Source organism: Acomys minous (genome assembly GCF_964271855.1).
Source record: "Acomys minous genome assembly, chromosome: 18".
Classification (NCBI taxonomy): domain Eukaryota; kingdom Metazoa; phylum Chordata; class Mammalia; order Rodentia; family Muridae; genus Acomys; species Acomys minous.
This window is the reverse complement of record NC_140501.1, coordinates 25,733,148-25,758,643: the sequence shown is the minus strand read 5'-3', so window position 1 is coordinate 25,758,643 and position 25,496 is coordinate 25,733,148. Positions and strand designations below refer to the sequence as shown.

At 34.3% G+C, this 25,496-nt stretch overlaps 1 protein-coding gene across 1 annotated transcript in view; it reads right to left on the bottom strand.

Moving 5' to 3' along the window:
• Positions 1-25,496, bottom strand: part of KLHL1 (kelch like family member 1) — a 323,361-nt gene that overhangs the window by 158,307 nt on the left and 139,558 nt on the right. The window contains exon 4 of the mRNA XM_084768289.1: positions 11,885-12,081. Coding sequence (XP_084624415.1) covers positions 11,885-12,081 — 197 coding nt within the window. The remainder of the gene's footprint in view (positions 1-11,884; positions 12,082-25,496) is intronic.

The window sequence follows — 25,496 nt, the reverse complement described above, 5'->3', positions numbered from 1 at the left end:
TGAAGAGTGCCCCTCAAAAGTCTGGATGACGTCCAAGAAGCTCAGCTGTTTTATTTTCAGGCAGGCCTTTTGGTCTTTGCTTTTTCTAAGTATCTCAGCTGGTCTAATCATGTCTTATAGCAGTCCTTAGTACATATACAAGCTTAGAGAGAGTGGGGCCTAGTATATCTCTTCACTCTCAGATCTTTCTGACCCTATTGAGTTATTTGCTTCTTGAATTAATCCTTCAAATGGATTTCTTTCAACCACTTAGAACACACTGAGTCTTCATGAACATACATTCGAAATGGAATGTATTTTTTTCTGGGAGAAAATTTTTATGAGTTTATCAAATTTCCCTCAGAATTTTTATCCAAATCCCCAAAGATTCACCAATAATTATCTTTATACAGTGAGAAGTAATTAACATAGAATCTCACATCTGATCCAAGTACAGAGAAAACTTTTATTGGAAATCAATCTGGCAATTTCTCAGAAAACTGGGAATAGAGCTACCTCAAAACCCAGCTATTCCACTCCTTGGAATATACCCAAAAGATCCCCCACCACACAACAAGGAAATATGCTCAACCATGTTCACGGTAGCCTTAGTCTTAATATCCAGAACCTGGAAACAACCTAGATGTCCCTCAGTCAAAGAATGGATAAAGAAACTGTGGTACATTGACACTATGGAATACTACTCAGCTATTAAAATCAAAGAAATACTGAAATTTGCAGGCAAATGGATGGAACTAGAAATGATCATCCTATGTGAGTTAACCCAGACCCAGAAAGATACACATGGTATATACTCACTTATAATCAGACACTAGCCCAATAGTGATATCCCCTGAAAGTCTTCACTTAGCTGTAGAATGGGATAGATACTGGGACTTCCTATTGGGACTCTAGGTGAGAGTGGTATGGGAGAATCGGGAAATAGAAGGATCCAGAATGTACTAGAAACCTACAAGACCATTGAGACTGGCAGATCTGGACCTAGGCAGGTCAGCTCTTCATATAGAGGTAAGAATATATGGATATTTCCTTGCCTACCTTGGCATATTAATTAGTAATATACAAACCAATACATTTCTTTACCTCATGCAATATAAGAGCTATATTCCTGGCTGTAGTACAGGTAGCTAAGATTGGATTGTAAGACTTATTGAATACACATATGTCTTTGTACCATCATTGTTGTCAGATATAAGTTTCCAAAGCCCTGCTAAAAAAATCAGATATGTTGTTTCAATCCAGACCTCTACTCAAGTGACAGAATGGTTTCCCTTGGGCAGAGAATGAGTTTTCCCATTTATTTTTAACTATAATCAATCCATCTACCTCCCTTCATTTTAAAAATTATTTTAAAGATATTAAACTATATATTCTTAACAAAAATGATTTTCAACATAAAAATAACCCTATATATCCAGCTTATCAAATACCAAATAATTCTAAATAGCTCTGTGTGAGATAAAATTTTACAAAATGAGGTTTTTCTTGTTACACGAATAAAATTTGGTTGCTTTTCTCATTCAGAAAGAAAATAACTTACTTCTCCCATTGTCATAAAGTACTCCGGTAAAATCAAAGGGGCCTGAAGCCAAAAGTTTCTTGCCTTTCTTCCTTCTGACATACCAGAGAATTCTTTTAAAGGGTTCCAAAATGAAAAGAATATTACTTGGTATAGATGTGAATTATCCCAACAGAGAAGCTATGTTAGAGCTTTATAAAGTTAACTCTAGTGTTTGTAGGATATTTTTAAAGTTTTCTCAAAATTCTACTACTCCAATCTTGAGCCCCAATCTGAGGCATTCAACAGTGTTGATGAATATTCACTCATATTACTGATAAAACCTAGTTACTCCTCAATGTACAATTTCCCCAAATTACCATACATAGTGACCATAATTTAATCAAAAGGTAACTAGAGAGCTGAGCATAAAATCTAATCTACTACCCTACTATCAATTTATCCACAAGCCATCCAAGATTCCCAGGATTTGCAGTTATTATCTCCTCGGGAATCTGTTTTCTCTCCTCCTTCCTGCAACTCTCTCCTCACCATCTTCTCTCTTGACCCTCCAAAACCCACCTGCTTTCACACCATCTTCATTGCCCTAATCAGCCCACTGTCAACAATTTAATTATCCAGCCAGGGATAATTTGGGAAGCAGGAGTTACAAATGTCATTTGGATACCTGCGTATCTTCTCCTAACAGACTTTGGGGAGCAAAATAACTAGCATTAGAGTACATAGCACCAGACCAACCCAGAACACAACACCCTTGCCAACCCCTAACTCTTCTATGCAATAAAGAAAGTATATTTTTAATAGTTGATGGTATGTGTGCTAAATTATGTGCTTTTATATTGAGTGACAATTATTGCTGCAGGAAGTAGAATTTCTTTTGTTTAGGATATGGTCACTGATAGGAGCAACATGCCTCACCGGATAAACCTACCCAGGTGAACACAAAAGTAGCATATGAAGAATTCAGTATACTAAAATCATTAAATGAATGTCATATTAAATTAAAAACACAGATGCCCTTACCAAATGCACTAATTGGAATCAATGTATTAAATAAATTAAGTCATGATGTTGGGATTGTAATGTAATGTGAGGTAGTGATTATGACCAAAGATTATTATGTACATAAAATAAATTTGCATAGAAATATATGTTTAAAAAGTTAAATAACAATTGAAAAGACATCGATTTGGCAAGAAGATGTAATAAGGAGCATTGGAGGATGTGCGAATGGGGAGTAAGGGAGAAAGAAAGGTCCTTTCTGCTCCAGTGGACAATGCCTCACAGTTTTGTCAATACTAAATGTCAGTAGCAGGAGCCCCCAAATTGCTGACTATATTGATCTTGATACACTGATTGCTGATTCATTAAAAATAATAACGGAACTCTAATTTTGTTGGTTTTCAATTTGAAATTCTAACTTAGACTTGGAGATTATATATATGTATGTGAAATTTCAAAATTGGATAACACTGAATAATGCATAATAGGGAGATTTTTTTAATGTTTTGGTGCTAATATAGTATAGTATGTATAGTCTTAGGAAGAACAAAAATCAACTATTTTTACTTTGGTAACTTGCAAGAGGTATGAATTCAAAGCTAACCTCCATTTATTCACCTAATGCCAACTCTAATTCATGATTTATTATCAGAGATATGAGTAAGGTGAAACAAAGCATGCTTTTAAGTCACTGACTATGAAGTGTCAGATATTTTGATACCATGAGCAGAAGCCACACTGACAAAGTTGGCCCTTTGCCTAGGCCTTCCTCTACTGGCTGTGAGGGGCAGGCGAGCAATGAGAAGTGTCTTTAAGGCCACTTAACTGAAGAGCAGAGATGCTTACACTGATTCAGATGACTCACGCTCCAGTTATTACTCCTCTACCTTTCAAAGCCTCTGATCAATAAAGTACTCACTGATTAGTCATGGTTCCACTACGTCTGCTTCCAGCATGAGTCTAGTGGCATTCTGAGGGTCTGGCTAGTCACACTGAATAGAAATTGAGCATGAAATAAACAGAGAAATGACAAGCAGAAGTTTAGAAGAAACTATAATCAAGGAACAAATCTTTCTTCAGTCTGAAGAATTTAACACTGAATTTTCTGAAACATTTCATGCTTGGCTTTTTGGTTATGAGAAATCTAATCTGACAATATAGGTAAAGTGTACCCACCATGAATGAGTTATCATATTTGGTAAAACAGGAAATTTGTACAACACAATATGTCCTACATGTAATAGTCTATTAAAAATTGACTATTGATTTTTAGTAAGTTATCTAATGCTGTAAATCATCGCTTATCATTTTAAAAATTGTCAGAATGCATGGATTCCATGAATAAGATATTAAATAAATATAGTTATGTGATATTCATTTCCCAGTGTTTAATATGCAGAACCTGGCTGTTTTTTCCTTCAGATAAATATGCATTATTTTTGTATTTTTGTAATCCTAAATACAAATGTCTTTTAATTTATGTATAGACTATCAATACATAACTTGACTTACTTTATTCTGTTTTGCAGAAAATGGAACCAAAAGTATTTTTTAAATTTTTTTCTCCTTTATTAATTTATTCTTGTTACATCTCAATGGTTATCCCATCCCTTGTATCCTCCCATTCTTCCCTCCCTCTTCTTTTCCCCTTATTCCCCTCCCCTATGACTGTTCCTGAGGGGGATTACCTCCCCCTGTGTATGTTCATAGGGTATCAAGTCTCTTCTTGGTAACCTGCTGTTCTTCCTCTGAGTGCCACCAGGTCTCCCCCTCCAGGGGACATGGTCAAAGGTGAGGCACCAGAGTATGTGAGAAAGTAATATCCCACTCTCCACTCTACTGTGGAGAGTGTTCTGTCCATTGTCTAGATCTGGGTAGGGGTTTAAGGTTTACCGTCTGTATTGTCCTTGGCTGGTGCCTTAGTTTGAGCAGGACCCCTGTGCCCAAATCTGCCTATCATAATGTTCTACTTGTAGGCTTCTAGGACCCTCTGGATCCTTCTACTTTGCCATTCTCCCATGATTCTGTCATCTAGAGTCCCACTAGAATGTCCTCCCCTCTGTCTCAGTTTCCTGGTAAGTGAAGGCTTTCGTGGGACATGCCCCTTGGGCTAATATGCAGATATAAGTGAGTATATACCATTTGAGTCTTTCTGCTTCTGTGTTAACTCACTCATTATAATCATTTCTAGCTCAATCCATTTATCCACAAATTTCGGGAATTCCTTGTTTTTAATAGCTGAATAGTATTCCATAGTGTATATATACCACAGTTTCTTTATCCATTCTTCTATTGAGGGACACTTAGGCTGTTTCCATGTTTCGGCTATTATGAATAAGGCTGCTATGAACACCACCAAACCAAATAACCCAATTGAGAAATGGGGCTTGGAACTAAACAGAGAATTCTCAACAGAGGAATATCAAATGGCTGAGAAATACTTAAAGAAATGCTCAACCTCCTTAGTCATCAGGGAAATGCAAATCAAAACAACTCTGAGATTCCATCTTACACCCACCAGAATGGCTAAGATAAAAAATTCAAGTGACACCACATGCTGGCGAGGATGTGGGGAGAGAGGAACACTCCTTCATTGCTGGTGGGAATGCAAACTAGTACAACCACTTTGGAAATCTATCTGGTGCTATCTCCGAAAAATGGGAATAGGGCTTCCTCAGAACCAAAAGTATTACTGTAAATTTCATACTTGTAAGTAATAAAATTATTGAGACTTCTCTCCAGCAAAAAAACAATTCTCGGTGGTGCTAATGTGTAGTACAGTCTGTGTCTAGCTGGTATAAGGCCCTGGTTTCAAAACTTATCACAGAAAACAAGTCAACCCATGATAATATATACAAACTTGTATTGAATATATAACATGTTGCATGTGTGAGTAAAACTTTAATATGGTGAGTGATGCTGACAAAACTGCCTTTCATGTGTCCATTGCAGAGGCAAATGTAACCCATTTTTCCATTTCATTATAATTAGTTAAAGACGTGCATAGAAAACATTAACTTCTTGTCTAGAGAGGCATTTATCTTTCTCTCCTTCATCCTTTCTTTTTTTCTTTCTTTCTTTCCTTTTTTCTTTCTTCCTCTTTGAACCAAATACTTATATATCATTAAACTAATCTGATTCCATTATTGTTGAAATTAAAACTTGGATCTGTTTATTACTCAAATACTTTCAATGGCTTGACACTTCACTCAATATATTCAATTTATTCAATATATTCCTTAAAAATTTTCCCATAAATCTGTATATGGGGGCTTGTCTAAGCCTACTGTTTCATAACTTATATTTTTCCCTTCTTCACTGTACAATTCAATCATATTTAAAGCTTGTTCAACCTCAGTTAATTTGCAAATCAATTTTGCTCAATAAGTCTATACAAATTAAAGTGAGCATCTCTCATTTATGAGGACTTTTCATGTATTATTTGCTAATGACATTTACAATCTATGCATGTAAATCCACTTGTACCTGACCAAATAATCAGAATTGATGCTGATAATGTGATAATTACTTTCATTGAACAAATGAAACTTGAGACTTTGAACAATATATTGCCTGTTTCATCCATTCCTATACTCCCATTATCACTGATTACAGGAGCTGGAACATAGTAATAAAGGCTTAATGCAGGTTTTAACCCTTTCATTCAATAATGAATATAATATATTAATATTTATTAAAATATTAAAATAAGATATTACTAAAGCATCAACAATATAATTAGCATGAGTAGAGAACTACAGCAAAAATAAGAATACAGTATAAGGCCAGTTAGCACTAAGTCTTATAAGGAATATAGAGCAGCAGAATTTGATTTAGAATAATGAGAAAAAAGATATCTGTCGAAAAAAAGCACTGGAGAAATAAAGTCAATGAGTCAGAGTAGAATGTAATGTTAATATGTCTAGGAGATTTTTCTGGCAGAAGAAAACAGAACACAAAATCCTACCGTAATAATACATGTATTAAAGGAGAATACAGCAGTTAAGAAAGTGGGCATGGCTGAACTTCTAAAATAAGTATAGGAATGTAGTAAAAGAGCATGTCAAATGTTCACACGTGCACTGTCATTGAGTGACACAATTTATGAGAGCCACAGTCCTTTTCACATTTTAACAGGTTTTTGAAATTAAAATAACTTTACCATTGTTTTCTTTTCCTTATCCCCTACTAACATCTCTCATGAATTCCTCACCTCTTGCTCTCTGTCAATTTCACTGACTCTAGCCCCCACCTATTAATATTTTAACAACAATAGGAAACTGTGTAATTCAGTAACTTATACTGGACACTGTCTAGAGAAATAAAAAGTAACAGAAATGGCATTTGCATCCATTAAAGTGTTTGTGATACATGAAGTAAGATCAGTCACAAAATCATAACTATGGATAGTCAGGAATACATGTATGATTCCAGCCCTTGAAAGACAAAGGCATAGGATCAGGGTTTAGGAACAAACGTTCTTTGGGAAACCAAAGAGGGCCACGTCTAGAAAATGAAAGGCTTAACATGAAGTAGATGGAATAGCATTTTGTTAGCACGTGTTAGATTAGACCTTAGGTTCCAACCCCAGAACTAAATGTGGTAACTACATGTATGCTTGCAGTAATTTTTTTCCTATGAATGAAACAAACACCAAAAAGGGGTGGGGTGGGGGTGGGAAGAGACTTTCATTAAAAACCTGTGTGATATGCTTCGATAAAACTGATGCCTAATTTTGAATTGAATGATGTGGATTCTGCTAAAGTAACTATCTGTGGAATCTACTGGTGCATGAACACATGCACATGCTGACTTAATGTAAATTCTTCTACTATTGAGGGCAATGTCAATACAGCATTTTCAAAGTTACATGTGGGAGATCATATATAAAAAGTGTATGGGCTTTGAACATTACAACCTTTGATGCTTTGAATAGGCATGACCCCCATATAATCATGTGTTTGAATGCATGGCCAAGGAGAGTGGTGCCATTAGGAGGTGTGGTCTTGTTAGATGGAGTCAGTATGGCCTTGTTGAAGGAAGTGTGTCATGGTGGGGGTAGAATTTGAGGTTTTATATGCTCAAGCTATACCAGTTGTGGCAGAGTCTCTCCATGCTGGGTGTGGATCAATGTGTAGAACTCTTAGTTTCATCTCTAGCGCCATATTGGCCTGTAAGCTGTCATGTTTCCTATCATGACATGGATGGAATAAACCTCTGAACCTGTAAACCTGTCGCAACTAAATATTGTCCTTCATAAGAGTTGCATAGGTCATAGTGTCTCTTCACAGCCTAAGACACAACTTGAAGAATATGAACCATACATTAATATATTATAAAAAACAATGAAAACCACAATATATTGTGTGGCTGAAAGATAGGTAGGTAAAGTGGAGTCTTTAATAGCCAATAAGAAGTCTAAGAAAGCTGAAGGATGTTTCTAGTAATTATTTCAAACTTCAGTGCAGTGTAACTTGTTCTCAGGAACACTGTGAAAAAAGATACTGTCTTTGGCATGAACTTTCAAATAGAAGGAGTTGATTTTCATAGGGTTAATAGTGAGAGATAATGCTTTTAAAGACTCACTTTGAACTTACTTCTCTTTTTTATTTCCTTCAAATATACTTGCAATTGCCTATGTGGTTAAAGACTGTGTTAAAATATATTTTATCTTTCAATTTTTTTTACATATGTACTTGTAATTACATGTGTGAGATAATGGCTCTTGTCCTACTTTTCTTCCATATCTGCCTTTTACTGATGAAGGATAACCTTGAACTATTTAAGAAAGAAGTTTTAGGTTGTGACATTCTTAACATATTCAAAAGGAAGTAGTTTTTGAAGCCAAGTGGGAGTTATGATGTTAGAGAGAATCTCATCAGAAAAAGACACAGACATTGAATATATTTTGAAAATTCTGCTCATCTTTAGCCTCTGATGCTCAAAGCCAATAAAATATATGTATATTTTAATAATCTCTTTTATTATTTATGTGTAGGTGTGGATATCTATGTAAAATTTCACTTATATACAGGTACCTACAAGGGAAGAGAGGGAATAAAACCCCAGCTGAATCAATAGGGAGGTATGAAACATAATATGTGGGGTATATGTACCAAAGACTAGTTATTCACCTGAGCAGTAAGTCCTTCAACTGCTGAGCTGCCCCTTTAGTTGCTAAATTATATTTCATAAGCTATTTAATATGAAAGTTTACTTTAATACTAAAAGTAAAATGAAGAATGAGAAACACAAATGCTACTATTTTAGATACAATCATTTTCATTAAGTATACAAAACAGCTATTTTCATGGTCTAGTTTTATTCAAGAAAAAGAAATTATGCTGTTAGTTTATATTATATTTTTGTTTGGAATGCATCTTCAAATTATGTAAAACTATTTTCATTTCGTGAGACACATGGTCTTGTTGTGTTATACTAATTTTAAAATATGACATTCACAATTATACAATGTTTATTAATGAAACCTAATAGACATACACTAAGTCTTTCCTTTGTCTCTATGTGTAGAAGTTACATATTAAATTAATGTTAGAGAATTTTTTCACACTGCTGCCTAATTTTAGGTTTTTAGTCTACTGCTTTGTACATGAACAATTTTCAATCTCGGTCACTTTCCATGGAAAGATGCAGAATTATTTAAACATAATCAATAACTGTCACAAAATAAATAAATAAATAACATCTTAAAGGAAAAGAAGGAAGGATATGATTGCAAAGACAGTTGAAAATATTAAGGTCTGGATTGCACAAAGCAGTTATCTTCTAAAGAATTTTAGGAACCAAATAAAAAGTGGAAAACTCAAGTCTTAAATTAAACAAAAAAATTTTTTGAAAGCCTACATTAGTGTCATTATAGTAGGAAAACTGGCAATGTGTGATAATAAATTCATTTTTTAAGCTTAAGTTGAAAAATAAATAGACTTTCTTTCTAATCATAGATTGCATAGAGCAGCAAAGAGCAAACTCCTGATTAGACAGGGGTAAGGAACAAATTTATTATGAGAAATTATAACATCAGATACAAACTACTAATTTTCAAGTCTTAGATATAATGAAAAAGAGTAAAAAGAACAAATGAGAAGTACTTTTTCTTCTCTTAAATATTAACTATAAACCACAAGAGAATACTATAATTTCATGTTTCTAATTTTTGGAATAATTCAACTTTAACCAAATATGACAGAAAGCATACTTTATTCAACATCGGAACGGTAAGCTTGCTTAGAATCATCAGATCATACAGTATCATACCTAAGACTCTTTTAGTGTTTTATGTATACATTCATAAATAGTACATATTTAAAGACTGTGAAAATATGGTTACTTTATCGAATAAACTAGGGACAGTCGAAGCAGCTGCAAAGGAAACATTTTTTATTAGTGAATTAATAATTTCTACCCAGACCAGAAGGGACCGTTATCCTTCTTGATATGGCAGCGTATTATTCTTTGGCTAAAGTAAGCCAGGGGCTCTTAATTGTAATGAATTGTGCCCAATTAAATCCCCTTCTGTCACAGGCCTAGAGGAAGGGAATAGGGTGAAAAAGGGAGGGAGGGGGCAATAGGAAAATACAAGTGAGGGGATAAAAATTTAGATGTAATATGAATAAATTATTTAAATTACAAAATTTTAAAGGACAACAGTTGGACCTTGATATTTTAGTTGATAACATTGTTGTTTACCCTGATTTTGAAGGGCTCATATCATTTCAAAAACAGTGCTGTGACCTAGCATGGAATATTGATGAAGAATTCAACAACAGAATAACATACTGTACTTTTATTTTGTCTATGATCTTTAACTATACCTTATAAATTTATTAAAATTTTAAATTATAGAGGTTAGAAGATACTGAAATTCTAAGATTAATGATTAAAATAATTTTAAATGTTATTTTCATTAGTGACAGAAAAATGTTTTATTTTCCTATTTTTGTTTTGAAATAAGACTGATCAAAAATTTTACTTTTGCTGATTGGGTAATTTTAATTTGAGTAGCCAATGAAATATTCTATAATAATTTATTTATTTGTTTAAATACAATAAAAGTTATTAACAAAATATATTACTAACTCATTTTGATCTAGAGCTTACTCTTCATTGTATGTAAGACATGAGAATAATTATTTCTAGCAAAATAAGTATTGAGTTTTGTAAGAACATATAATGTCTTTATTGGGAGTAAATAAAAATTTCATCAATATTAAAGAGTCATATTCAAAGTTTACAACTTATGACTGTAGAGATGTCTCAGTGTTTAAGAGCATTACTTTCCTTTTTTATATATTATTTACTTTTATTTGTTATGTTCATTTGGTATTTTTTAGTGGTTATTTCTGTGTAAAGGTGTCAGATCCCCTGGAACTGGAGTTTCAGACAGGTGTGCACTGCCATGGTGGGAATTGAACACCCCATCCTCTGGGAAATCAGCCCTGCTCTTAGCCCTGAGCATTGTTATTTTTTCAGGTAAGCCAGGCTCAATTTCCAGCAACCTATGTTAGTTCACAGTCATCTGTAATCACAGTTCCAGGCTGTCTGATGACAATTAACCTTTTCCAACACAAGGTAAGCAAGTGATGCATATGCACACATACAGTCCAAACAGGAATATACATAAAATAAAAGTAATACATATTTAATAAGTAAAAAACATAAAAGGTATAGAGTTCAAAGGACTTTTCAAATATCTATAAACACAATAAAAGCATCTCTATAGAAGGAAAATTGTGGTAAAACAACCAAATACACTTTAACTCTTTCAAGAATATATGTTGACTACTATGGATTCCACTCAAACTTTGAACTTATGACAATATTTTGTAAAGTTATCTTTATAAAATATGTAACAAATGTCTATTTCTAAATATTTGTCTTAAAATGCATAATATTCATGATGCAAATAAACATTCTACACTGCTAACAGCTCCAAGATTATTTATCAACAAATCATACATACAGAGCTGCCCCATTTATGAGATTTTATAGTTGACTTATTTAAAGAGAAGCTTAAAAGAAGGTAAGTGTGACAGTGGTAGAAATGAATAGAAAAGTCCTGAGAAGCTGAGTATTTTAAAAGAAGTTGCTTATCAACATTTAAAATTCCTGATGTTCAGCTCTCATATTATGTGGTCAAAAAGCATAATAGTGCCATAAAATTAAGCTAAGGTTGTTACCTTGAAATTATAAAATATATTATATGTCATAATAACAGTCCAAATGAAAATATACTAATCACATAAAACAATTTATTCACAAAATAACTGTTGAGAGCCATCATAATATTGTATCATTTGATATTATAGTGTAATACTTTTACATTTCAAATTTAAATCTCCTTACCATGGTGTAGCTGTGAGCCACCTTCATTAATTCAATGCATCCTTGAGCATCTGCAAATGCCCGGATTCCTAAACAGTTTGAGGGATGCAGAAGTTTCATGAGGAAGTGACAACATACTTCTACTACTTGAGGAAGCTGAAGAAGGCATGCAGCTGCAAGAAGGTTTTCAATAGTATCTTCTTTTAATTCCAAGCAACCTAAAATACAAGCAATGAAACACTGCTTTAGCACTTCTTCTGTGGCTAATGTAGTAACTAGTTGTGTCTTTTCTTCACTTAGCTTCAAATGTTTAACTGCCCTGATAATGCACAGGTCTTACGCTGGTAACACAGTTTTAGTGATTTGACATGTGCAACCGTAAGTGAACACCTAACAACTTATAGGTGTTATTTCTACAGATTTTTCCCTCAAGACTCACTATATTTCACTTAATATATAGAAGGCATTTCAAGTTCTTGTCACTGGACTGCAAGGAGAAGGGAAGATTGTATGTTAAAAGATCAAACACACTTAACTTGATCTTCATCCATGCTTGCTCACTTCTCCTAACTGTTACAGGAGCTACGTAAATCCAACTGATTTGTGACTATAAAACACAAGACAGACCTTTTTCTTGAATCAAAACCTGTACAGTAGGGTGTAAATTTAAATCACTAGCTTAACAAACATTAACTTGCAGATATAACGAATGAAATATTTAAGTATGCATTTATGACAATTCATAAAATATATACCTGTATTTATAAGATTTTTAAAATAGTGAAAACAATATGAACATCTTGAAATCTATAAGTATTTAACTAATATTTGAGTCTAAGTCAAACTTTTTAGTTATATACAGTTCAAAAATACTACTATTATATAATCTCTTTAGTGAAATATTTTTGAAATATTAAGTATTGTCATCAAGATAGTGGAAACATATTTTCCAAACAAAGATTTGAAAATCAAATAAACAATGATAAGTATATTTTTTAACAGTGTAACTCAGAATTTCTTGACTTGACTGAGCAGAGTGATAAATATCTTTTATTTTACATTCTCTCAATAGAATTTGTACACAAACAATTAGTTCTGCAGGCTGAGCACGCTATCCTTGATAAGAAACACTTTCTAGGATTATTCTTGGCTTCAGTCTGAGAACTTTCACTCAGGAGGATTCTTGCTATTCATGGATAAGAACTGCTGAACTTTCATTCTTAGACAAAGTACCCATTTCCTTTTGAGTGTCTGGAACTTTGGTACCTTCTCATTGGAGGTGGCCTAGGTGACCAGCTTCTAGTACAAACCTTCTAGTTACTGAGTCAGTAATAAGCCTCCCTGCCTAGCAAGAGTTTACATCACATATGATTAGACTTTGTCCCACAGGCTTCAGTTGGATGAGAGCCTCAGGGAGCACACACCTCAGGTGCTCTGAATTCGTCTGATGGGTCTCTTCCTAAGGGTGCTTCACATTCTTGTTGTTATGATAAATTATGGGCATTGATACAATAAGCAAGCTCTAGTGAGTTATTTCATGAGCCACTGTTCTCAGATATAAGTTTTGGAAATTTCCACCTATAATATTCTACCCATAAATGTTGAAGTTTTAAGCTTAAAAGTCAAATGCTCTAGTGTTCCATTCATCTCAAATGTATATTAAAATTCATTCTAATTATTTTCAATAATCTAGAAACATTTTGGAACTGTAAAATGTAAGTCTATTATTGTTATGAATATGCAACTACTTAAACAATTCAGATATTAAAAAAATCAAAAATCAAAACAAAACAAAACAGATTCACACTTAGTACAAAACAAGGGCAATTAAACTTTAATATGTTGGCTCCTAAGAAGCACAAACACATCAATGTGAATGAACAAAAAGTCTGTAAATAAGAACATTTATATACATACAAAAATACATGGAAAGGAATAAAGGAAAGTTGAAAGGAAGATTATCCCTGAACAAGTCAAATAACCATAAACAAACAATGTAATGCACTCTATAAACCTCATAATATGTACATTTATTCAATAAAGATTACAAAGATAAAAGTTAAACCCTGATTATAAATCTTCTTTAGAAATAAGAGAAAATCCTTATCCTCTCTAGCCAGTGAAATATTTTAGGTAAATATCAAAGCATAATGCTATAAGAACCAAAGAAATTTGACAACATGAAATTCATTTCAAGAGACACTATTGGAGAAGTGACGAAGTGAACCTTTAATTACAAATGTATTTACAAACCATATAACTCATTGTTCACAAGGTACTAATAACATTTTAAAAATCCAATAATCATTAAAAAAGCAAGAAAATTTTAAGCAGAAAAAAATTTTTATTTGTTTGCTTGCTTGTTTTTTTTTCCATCAGAAGTGTATGAGTAAAAAGTGATGAATATAATTAATTTTTCTGGAAATACTCAACACTAACATGATGAAAGAGCATGAAGCATGGTTAGCATTGGAACTGCTCCGGGGTTTGTGAAACACCACAACTACTCTGTGAAATGCTTTCCCACCTTCACATATCTTAACATTCAGCTATCCTACTAAGCTTCTGCTTAGGGCCTTAACAGAATCATATGTGTATTGACAAGTCATTTCAACAAATACAACTATGTCTATTTAAGAAAACACATCACAGTAATAGGAAATAACTTATCAAATTATCCAGAAACATGATTATATTAAGTATAAATTAATGGTTGATGAATGAAAAAAAATTCCTGAAAATTAGTACAAAATTTCCAAGCCACCAAAACTTCTTAAAATTTCTGAAAACACATAAATAATATAGAGTGGGAAATAATATATATAATGGCAGATAATGTATATCAATATATATATAGCATATACAGATATGTATGTAACAACATTTAATGAAAAAGGAAACCATGAAATTTGAAAGAGAGGAAGAAGATGTGTATATTCAGTGAAGTAAAGGAATGTGGAAATAATGTAAATATTTCCACATTCTTTCGGAAATATAATTCCGAAAGAATGTCAAAAAAGATCCAAAATAATCTCTTGTAACCAAAAATAGATCTTCAATGTTATGTATATATTGGGAATTCAAAGAGACAAGAAAATTACAAAAGCACTAAAGTAAATTTTGATGTCAATATATGTGTTAATTACTTTATATTTTTATGGCCACATATAAATGCCCAAGTCGATCAAATTGTGTACCTGTTGTAGATGAAATTTATGTACTACTATATTCTTTAATTACTTATTTTGAGACAGGGTTTTCCTTAGACTACACCAGGTCAAACTTACTGTATATCCACAGCTGACCTCAGATACTTTACCTTCCTTGGAAGGTGCTGGCAATACAGGAGCATGACAAAGTGCTATATAGGCAGCTAATGCAATTTTTATTGATAAATACTGAAAGATGATTTGCAATATAAATAAAGATGCTATAGTTGTACAGATAATGTGGTTCCTGGTAATATTCTTATATATAAATATATTGTATGATATTAAAAACTGGTAAAATATCTACTTTTAAACAATAATAAAAATGTATCCATTCACATAGTTTATTTTTAATTTTTTGATTGTATATTGAATTATTATTTTCTATAGTGCCATGTTGAATAATTTAAGGTAACTAATTGTTAATTTTAATTATTAAATTGAACTATGATTATTATTTATCTCAATGGGTTAAAATGTTTTATACTTTTCAACTTAGCAGGAAATGATAGAGAATCCAGGAGGCACAAATGGAATATTAGCAAGTGTTGAGCTTGAATGCACACAAATTGAGCTAGCTCATGCATGATATATTTCTTTATATGTCTATTACTTGGATATTTATTTAACATACTTGGATGCTAAAAAGGCAAAAAGTGGCCAAGAATTTCTCCTCAAAGTTGTCTAAAAAGACGTGAATACTGTTAATGTAGAGGAAATGTAATCTTATGCTATTCTTTAAAGTTTACCTTTAAGGCATAGTATTTCTGAGTAAGTTTGGCAAAAGAGAAATTCTACAAGTTAGCACTGGGTTTCTGTTAGAGGTTGAATTGTAAATGTTTTCCAGAGGATCAGATAGATTTATTTATTCCCACCATGTGGCATCATTTTGAAAGCTGTAAAAACTTTAGGAGGTGGGATTGCCAGCAGAGGCAGGTCACTATGGTCATCTACTGCCAGCTATATTTGACTTTTTCCTGCTTTTAGATTCCTGCTATAGTCCAATGAAGGAGACTTATCAACATGCTTCCAACACCATGACCTTTGCTTTTGTTTTTTAATACCTGGATGAAATGGAACCAATGAGAACTACTTCCTACCACTTGTTTTTGGAATTTGGTCACATAGTAATAAGAAATATAAGAGTTAAATTGCTTGACTCAGTGCATATCCACGAGTGTACTTAAAACTTCCCCAACGTTGCCACATAACATATTCTTTATCTTAAGTATGTGATATTTAGATTTAAAATAAAGCATCTTAGAGTAAAAAGAAGTCAAGAAAAGTTTACTTGTAATGAAAATAAGAGTGAATTAGTTTATACAAATAGAATACTTATATCATATATAAAATATACATTTTTAGGCTATTATTTTAAACAATTTAAAATAATTATATAAAGAAGACATACACTAGAAAACATTTCTTTTAAGTTAATTGTTCTTAAATTCAATTCAGCAATTCAATTCAGCTTGGACTATGTATAAAAATTATTTTGTTTAATATATGTAAATTAGTGACATTTGCTAGAACTCCATAATTTGAGTATCAATTACAATTCATTGTGAAAATTATTTTTACACCCATGTTTGTCAAAATAATGACCATTTATGATGTACATAGCATGTAATTTAGTTTTGAGTATTGTAAATAATTTTTAAAAAAGAAATAATCTTTCTGATTTTTTAATATTAGGTTTGTGTGTGTGTTTGAGTTAGTTGTCTTAATTTTATTCAATAACTAAATAGAACCACATTTTCTGTTACTTATAGTATTTTCCTTATTTTATTTTATAATATATTGATATTCCTTGCACTGATCACTAAAATGAAAAAACAATCAATCAGTCAAATAAACAAACAAAAACTGCAAAATTACATTCCATTTCTGTAATTACACAGAATCTTAAAACATTTCCTCATTTAAATTGAGAACCTGGGTGTTCCTGATTGTTATGAATTAAGTTGTACATGATTTCACTCTGTTGCATATTTACATACTTGAATTTAAATATTTGGATTTCAGGGCTTTCTAGAGCGGTGATATTCTGTAATGAAACTAAAGACAAAGAGCTTCCAAGATGGTGTCCACCAGTATGCACCGTATCTGATCTACTGCATGGAGACCAGGGACTTGAATAGAGCCACAGACTGCTGGATCTAGAGAACTATAGGTGAGTGGGGTCCCTATCTCCACAGAGCACTGGTGGGCCTGGCCTCAGGACAAGCAACATCCCGGAGGTCCTGAACCCACTCCCCAGAAGTTCGAATGGAACTCACCTGCAGGCGGTAGCTGGCCAATAAAGCACAAACTCATTGTGTGGGGTGGTGGTACAATGGAGCCCCTAGCCTGAGGAGTCTTAGGGAACAGGATGAAACTGCCCTTGGGTTCCCCTCCACCCACCCCATGCCAAATTGCCGAGGTTGCCCAGGCTGAGTGGAAACACAGGTGGTGTGGCCTATCAAAAACAGTTGGAGTGGGTGCGCAGCTTGCAGGCTGACCTGGGCCCAATCTAGAGCCAGGCACAACAGACTGAGCCTCCAAACAGGGGCAGTTAAAAACCCAGATTGGTTGGCTCCCACAGGCCTGGCAGGATCTCCATTCTCTCAGAAGAGACTGGACATCCCTGTGGTATCTAATCGCTGACCTAAAAGGTGTCTACAGCTCAGAGGATCTGTGAGCGCTCCTGGCTACAGGGTCCTGGAAAGGGCAAACAGCTTGGAGGCAGAGCTAAAAGGCAGCTACAGCTCAGAAAATCTGATCCAGCCAGGGTCTTGGCAGCTGGGACCAATCTACCCAACCAGAGTGCTTGTGTGCCGACCTTGTTCTAGGTCCCAAACAACTGATCTGAATTACAGCAGTAAAGTGAAAGGGTCCAGACAGAAACCTACTTCTGCTGATTCAATCCAGAGCCTAAGGTGTAGAGCAAAATCTCCAGAAGTAGAAACCAGATCACCTGCCTGTTCCAGAAAAATACTCCCTGATTCCCACAGACAAGGGCATGTGAGCTATAATCAGTCATCAACTATCCACTCTTAACCACTGAGGGACACCAGAAGCTACATCCAGACATCAGAGACATGAAAATGACAAGAGGACAGCGAAAGAACACAAACAAAACCCAAAACAGTTTGGCATCTCCACATCCCAGCAACCACAATGAAAGCAACCATGAGAACCCAAACACTATCGAAATACAAGAAAATGACCTCAGGTCCTTAGTAGGGAAGATGATAATGGAAGAAATGAATAAAATCTGTAAACAACTGCAGAAGGATGCAACTAAGCAGGTTGAAGACATAATAGAGTCATATAGAGAGGCACTGGAAGAATTTCAAAAAAATACAAACAACCATATGGAGGAAATCATTAAAACAGTTCAAGATCTGAAGATAAAAATTGATGCTATGATAAAGGAGCACACAGAAGAAAAACATGACCGAGAGGCTTCAGAGAATAAAACAAGACTCACAGAGGTGACCTTATCTAACAGAATCCAAGAAATGGAAGAATGAATATCAGGACTTGAAGATAAAATCATAGAATGCGAAACAACCATCAAAGAAAATTCTAAATCGGAAATGTTCCTGACACAGAACAACTCTACAGCCCAGAAAATATCTTTCACAAAATAGTAGAAGATAATTTCCCCAGTCTGAAGAAGGAGATGCATAAGAGCATACAAGAGGCCTACAGAACACCAAATAGAATAGAACAGAAAAGAAAATCTTCCTGCCACATAATAATAAAAACACAAAATATACAGAACATGGAAAAAATATTAAAAGCAGCAAGAGAAAAAGCCGAAAACATGCTATGGCAAACCTATCAGAATTACACCCAACTTCTCAAAAGAGACAATGAAAGCTAGAAGGGCAAGGACAGAGGTCCTGCAAACCCTAAGAGAACACAGATACCAGGCCAGACTACTACACCCAGCAAAACTATCAGTAACAATTTATGGAGAAAACAAGATAGTCCATGACAAAAACAATTTCAAACAGTACCTATCCATAAATCCGGCTTTACAGAAGCTACTAGAAGGAAAACTCCATGCCAACGGGTCAAATTACAACCAAAACCACATAGGAAATAGATAACTACACCATCGTAAAATCACAACCTCACAAACTGTCGACCTTAACAAACAGCAAAAATGAAGGTATGCTAATAATGATACTCTTCAAGCTACTCCAAAAGATAGAAATGGATGGAACATTACCAAATTCTTTCTATGAGGCCATAGTGACATTGATACCTAAACCCCATAAAGACCCAACAAAAAAATTTCAGACCAAAATCGGGGACCAGACAAGGCTGCCCATGTTCTCCATAATTCTTCAATAAAGTTCTTGAAGTTCTAGCCAGATCAATAAGACATCAAAAGGAGATCAAGGGAATCCAAATGGGAAAGGAAGAGGTCAAATTATCCCTATTTGCAGATGATATGATAGCATACCTAAGTGACCCACAAATTCCACCAGACAACTGGTACAACTGATAAACACCTTCAGCAAATTGTCTGGATACAAAATTAACTCAAAAAAGGCAAGAGCATTCCTATATACAAATGTCAAACATTCAGAGGAAAAAATTAGGAAAACTGAACTCTTCACAATAGCCACAAGCAATATAAAATATCTAGGAGTAACTCTAACCAAGCAAGTGGAGGAATTGTTTGAAAAAAATTAAATCTCTGAAGAAAGAGATTGAAGATGACATCAGAAGGTGGAGGGATCACCCTTGCTCATGGATCAGGAGAATTAACATAATAAAAATGGCCATCTTACCAAAAGCAATTTACAGATTCAGTGCAATTCCTTTCAACATACCTACAAAATATTTTTAAGACATTGTAAGATCAATTCTCAACTTCATATGGAGAAACAAAAAGCCCAGGATAGCAAAAACAACCCTATACAATAAAAGATCTTCCGGAGGAATATCCATACCTGATCTCAATCTGTACTATAGAGCAACAGTAATTAAAACAGCATGGTTGTGACACAGCAATAGCCTAGTTGATCAATGGAATAGAAACAAAGTCCCAGAGATGAATCCACACACATTTGGTCACTTGATATTTGACAAAGAAACCCAATCTATTCCTTGGAAAAATTAAGCATCTTCAACAAATGGTGCTGGTCTAACTGGATGTCTACATGTAGAAAAATGCAACTAGACCCATATTTGTCACCATGCCCAAAACTGAAGTCCAAGTGGATTAAAGATCTCAACATAATATCAGAGACATTAAATCAGTTAGAGGAAAAAGTGGGGAAGAGCCTGGAACATATTGGCACAGGAGACAACTTCCTGAACAGAACACCAACAGCCCAGGACTTAAGGTCAACAATTAACAAACTGGACTTCATGAGGGTGAGAAACTTCTGTGAGGCAGGACATACTGTCAACAGAACAAAGCAACAGCCTACAGACTGGGAAAAGAGCTTCACCAACCCTACATCTGACTAAGGTCTAGTATCCAAAATATATAAAGAACTCAAGAAATTAAACATCACCAAACCAAATAACCCAGTTAAGAAATGGGGCTCAGAACTAAACAGAGAATTCTCAACAGAGGAATATCGAATGGCTGAGAAACACTTAAAGAAATGCTCAACCTCCTTAATCATCAGGGAAATGCAAATCAAAACAACACTGAGATTCCATCTTATACCCATCAGAATGGCTAAAACCAAAAATTCAAGTGATGACACCACATTGCTGGTCGGAATGTAAACTTGTACAACCACTTTGGAAATCTATCTGGTGCTTTCAAAGAAAACTGGGAATAGGGCTTCCTCAAGACCCAGCTATTCCACTCCTTGGAATATACCCAGAAAAGGCTACAGTACACAACAAGGACATATACTCAACCATGTTCATAGCAGCCTTAATCCTAATAGCCAGAACCTGGAAACAATCAAAGTGTCCCTCCGTAGAAGAATGGATAAAGAAACTGTGGTACATTTACACTATGGAATACTAGTCAGCTATTAAAAACAAGGAATTCCCGAAATTTGTGGACAAATGGAAGGAACTACAAATGGTCATCCGGAGTGAGTTAACCCAGAAGCAGAGATATTCACATGATATATATACTCACTTTTAATTGGGCACTAGCCCAAAAGACATGTCCCACGAAAGTCTTCACTTGCCAGGAGATTGGGACAGATGTGAAGACATCCTACTGGGACTCTAGGTAAGAGAAATATAGGAGATGGGGAAATAGAAGGACCCAAATGGTCCTAGAAACTTACAAGAAAAACATCATTCTGGGTAGATCAGGTCCCAGGGTGTCAGCTCAAACTATTGCACTAACCAAGGGCAATACAAGTTGTAAACATTGAACCCCTACTGTGGATCTACCCAATGGACTAGACATTCTCTACTGTTATGTGTAGAGTGGGAGACTGACTCTGACATTAACTTTGGTGCCCTATATTTGACCACCTCCCCTTGGTGGAGGGGCCTGATGACACTCAAAAAAGGATAGGCAGGCTACCAAGATGAGACTTGATGGTGTATGACCATATGGTGGGGTAGAAGGTCCCCATCGGTCTTAGACCTAGAGGTGGTGAATAGAGTGAAAGTATGAGGAAGGGAGGAACAGGAGGATAGAAGTGATAGGATAACAAATGAGTTGTAATCTGAATAAATTAAATAATAATAATAATAATAATAATAATAATAATAATAATAATAAAAAGAATAAATAAAGTTTAACAGAAAAAATGTTTTCCATGTATATTGTGTGAGTAAAATTTTGGGCAGTAATGTTTTTTATTCCATGATGTTCCATTGAAGAAAGTTGTAGTATACATCATAAAGGAATCTGGGGCAACATATCTTATTATATATTCAATTTGTTTCCTTTGTTAGAACTTAGGATCCTGCATTTGAAGAAGATCCAGTACTTATATTAAAAAAGCAGATAGGACTTCGAAGTATCACCTAAAGAGTTTGTGGATTTCCTCACTGTCAGTTCTTATGTCTCCCTTTTCATATCTGATTTTGTTGACTTGAATACTCTCTCTTTGCCTTTTATTTAGTTTGACTAAAGGTTTGTCTATCTTGTTGATTTTCTCAAAGAACCAGTTCTTGGTAATTTTTGACCCTTTGAGTTGTTCTGTTTCTAATTTATTGATTTCAATCCTCAGTTTGATGGTTTCGAGCCATCTACTATTTTTTGGTGAGTCTGCTTCTTTTTGTTCTAGAGCTGTCAAGTGTTTTGTGAAGTTGCTAGTATGGGAATCTCTCCAATTTCTTTACGAAGGCACTTCGTGCTATGAACTTTCCTCTTAGCACTGCTTTCATTGTATCCCTCTAGTTTTGTTATATTGTACCTTGAGATTCATTGATTTCTAGGAAGTTTTTCTTTTTCCTTTTTTTTTTTAAGTCCCTTACCCAGATATCATTGAGTAGGGAGTTGTTCAGTTTCCATGTGTTTATTGTCTTCCTATTGTTTCTGTTGTTTTTAGTTCCAGTTTTAATCCATGGTGGTCTGATAAAATGCAAGAAATTTTTCAATCTTTATGTATCTGTGGAAGTTTGGTTTGTGACCATGTATATGATCGATTTTGGAGAAAGTTCTGTGAGGTGCTGAGAAGAAGGTGAATTCTTTCTAGTTTGGGCGAAAATTTCTGTATCTATCACTTAGATCCACTTGATTCATGATGACTATTAATTAATTGTCTCTCCATTTAGTTTCCACCACAATAATCTATCTCTTGTTGAGAGTGGAGTGTTGTAGTTGTATTAATATGTGGTGTTTGATGTGTGATTTAAGCTTTAGTAATGTTTCTTTTATGAATGTGAGTGCTCCTGTGATTGGGGCATAGATATTCAGAATTGAAATATCAACTTGGTGTATTTTTCTATTGAAAAGTATGAAGTTTTCTTTCCCATCTCTTTTGATTAGTTTTGGTTGAGTGTATATTTAATTAGATACTATGATGGTTGCTGTAGCTTATTTCTTGGGTCAATTTGCTTGGAATACCTTTTCCAACCATATACTGTAATGGGCTACATATTTTTATCTTTCTTTCATTGATGTGGAGATAGGGGTTGAAAAGAAAGAAGAGGGATATAGAAAGATATAGGGATGATTGGATAAAAAGTGGGTTATTGACTCTTTCTGCTTCTGGATTAGCTCACTCATTATGATAATTTCTAGTTCAATCCATTTGTCCTCACTTATATCTGCATACTAGCCCAAGGGGCATGTCCCATGAAAGTCTTCACTTACCAGGAAAGTGGGACAGAGGGGTGGACACCCTATTGGGACTTTAGATGAGAGAATCATGGGAGAATGGCAAAGCAGAAGGATCCAGAGAGTCCTAGAAACCTACAAGTAGAACATTATGATAGGCAGATTTGGGCCCAGGGATCCTGATCAAACTATGTCACCAGCCAAGAACAATACAGACCGTAAACTTCAATCCCCTACCCAGATCTAGCCAATGGACAGGACATTCTCCACAGTTGGGTGGAGAGTGGGGTATGACTTTCACACATACTCTGGTCCCTCATATTTGACCACGATCCCTGGATGGGGAGACCTGGTGGCACTCAGAGGAAAGATAGCAGGTTACCAAGAAGAGACTTGATACCCTATGAGCATATAAAGGGGAAGGAAGTCCCCCTCAGTCACAGTCATAGGGGAGAGGGGTAAGGGGAAAATGGGAGGGAGGGAGAAATGGAAGGATACAAAGGATGGGATAACCATTGAGATGTAATATGAATAAATTAATTAAAAAATTCAAAAAAAGTGGATTATTGAATCTACTTCTCAATATAAGGCCTTATTCATTACTAACAAATAAAATTATTTTTAATTTGTTGGTATAGAATGTTGAATATTGATATAAAATAAATTTAATTTTGATACAATGGTATAGAATTCATACTTAAGATTATTCTCCACACATTATATATATTTCAACTCTAATATGATGTATTGAACCCATACAATTCAATTATAATTCAAAGTTTACTTCCAATACATTAAAAGTGCTATTGCATACTGTTAGTATAGTTAAGTAGTACAAGATAATTGTTAATTGATCAAGTCATGGTCATGTCAATTACTAGCCTATTTTTGTCACAATAATATATGTCTTATTTTTAAAAAATAGATATGGTCCTACAGATAGATAATATAAAATAGATAAGGTCTTTAAAAGCCTCAGAGACCTACAGAATATGGCATTTAAAGATGCTTTTTATATTATAAAAATTCTTTGACAACAAGACATGCTAACTCATGGCCACTCTCAGCTTACATCAAACAGATGATGAATATCAAAGAACCCCCTTAACAAGATAGCTTCAAACATGGCAAACGAGCCATTGGTCAAAATGTCCTCATTTCTACCACAGACAGAATTCTGCCTAACATGGGCAAGTTTGATTGCAGACAGAGTCTTTGGACAAACTCTGCCAAGACAGGGTAAGCAAGTCCTCAATAGTTCCTGCCTCACAAATATGTCTGTCAGGTATATTGGGCCAGAAGGATAAAGAAGCTGCTGCAATACTATAGAGAATTTTGGGTTATTGTTTATGAGGCAAACCGTCTCTGTCATTTTTTTCATTTTGAAAGCTGCTAACCTGCACTTCCAGTTCAACCAGCTAATTAATTTTATTCCTTCTCAAGCCTCTGAGGGGGCTGAAGACCAGATAGTTTAATCTTACAATTAGGTTTAGTTTTTAGGGGTTTAGATGTTTTTTAGGTCTAGATAGATATTTAAGTTGATGGAGATGAGATATGATTGATACTGATTTTCATTCAGAACTTTAGAGTCACCAAGACAGGAATAATGTTTTCTGCAAGTTTGCTAAATACAATTGGCCAAAACACCATGAATGTAATATTTATATAATTCTTTATTGTTTCATGGTTCTTCTTGCTGTATGTTTTTTTTATTTATGTGTAATAATATAAATGTATATGCCCCTAAAAATAAAATAAAATCTTTAGGAACAAAAGCATAGGTATTCCACTAATGAACGTCCTTTCCTATGCTGAATGCCAATGTTTTCTCTGACATTTGTGAAAATTATAAAAGTTGTTTTCTCTCCCTATCTCTCTTCATCTCAAGGTGGCCTCTCTCTATGTCATTCTTCTCATGTCCTTGGCATAATTAGAAAGCTCTTGTGACTTACTCTGGATACACAATACTAAAAGAAATATTCTGAGAAGTATATTTTCTTAAAATTAAAAAAATTAAGTTTTTCATACATACTATCTACAAATTTTATGAGTTCTACCATTTGTGTGCAAAACATTAAGAAATACTTAAAAGTCCAATAACAGATAGTTGAAAATCATCATTGAAAATATGTTGGTTTGCTCTAGGAAATTTAAAATTAAATTGAGTATTGTAAGCAACAAAGAAAATGAGCGAAAGTTTTCTGAAAAC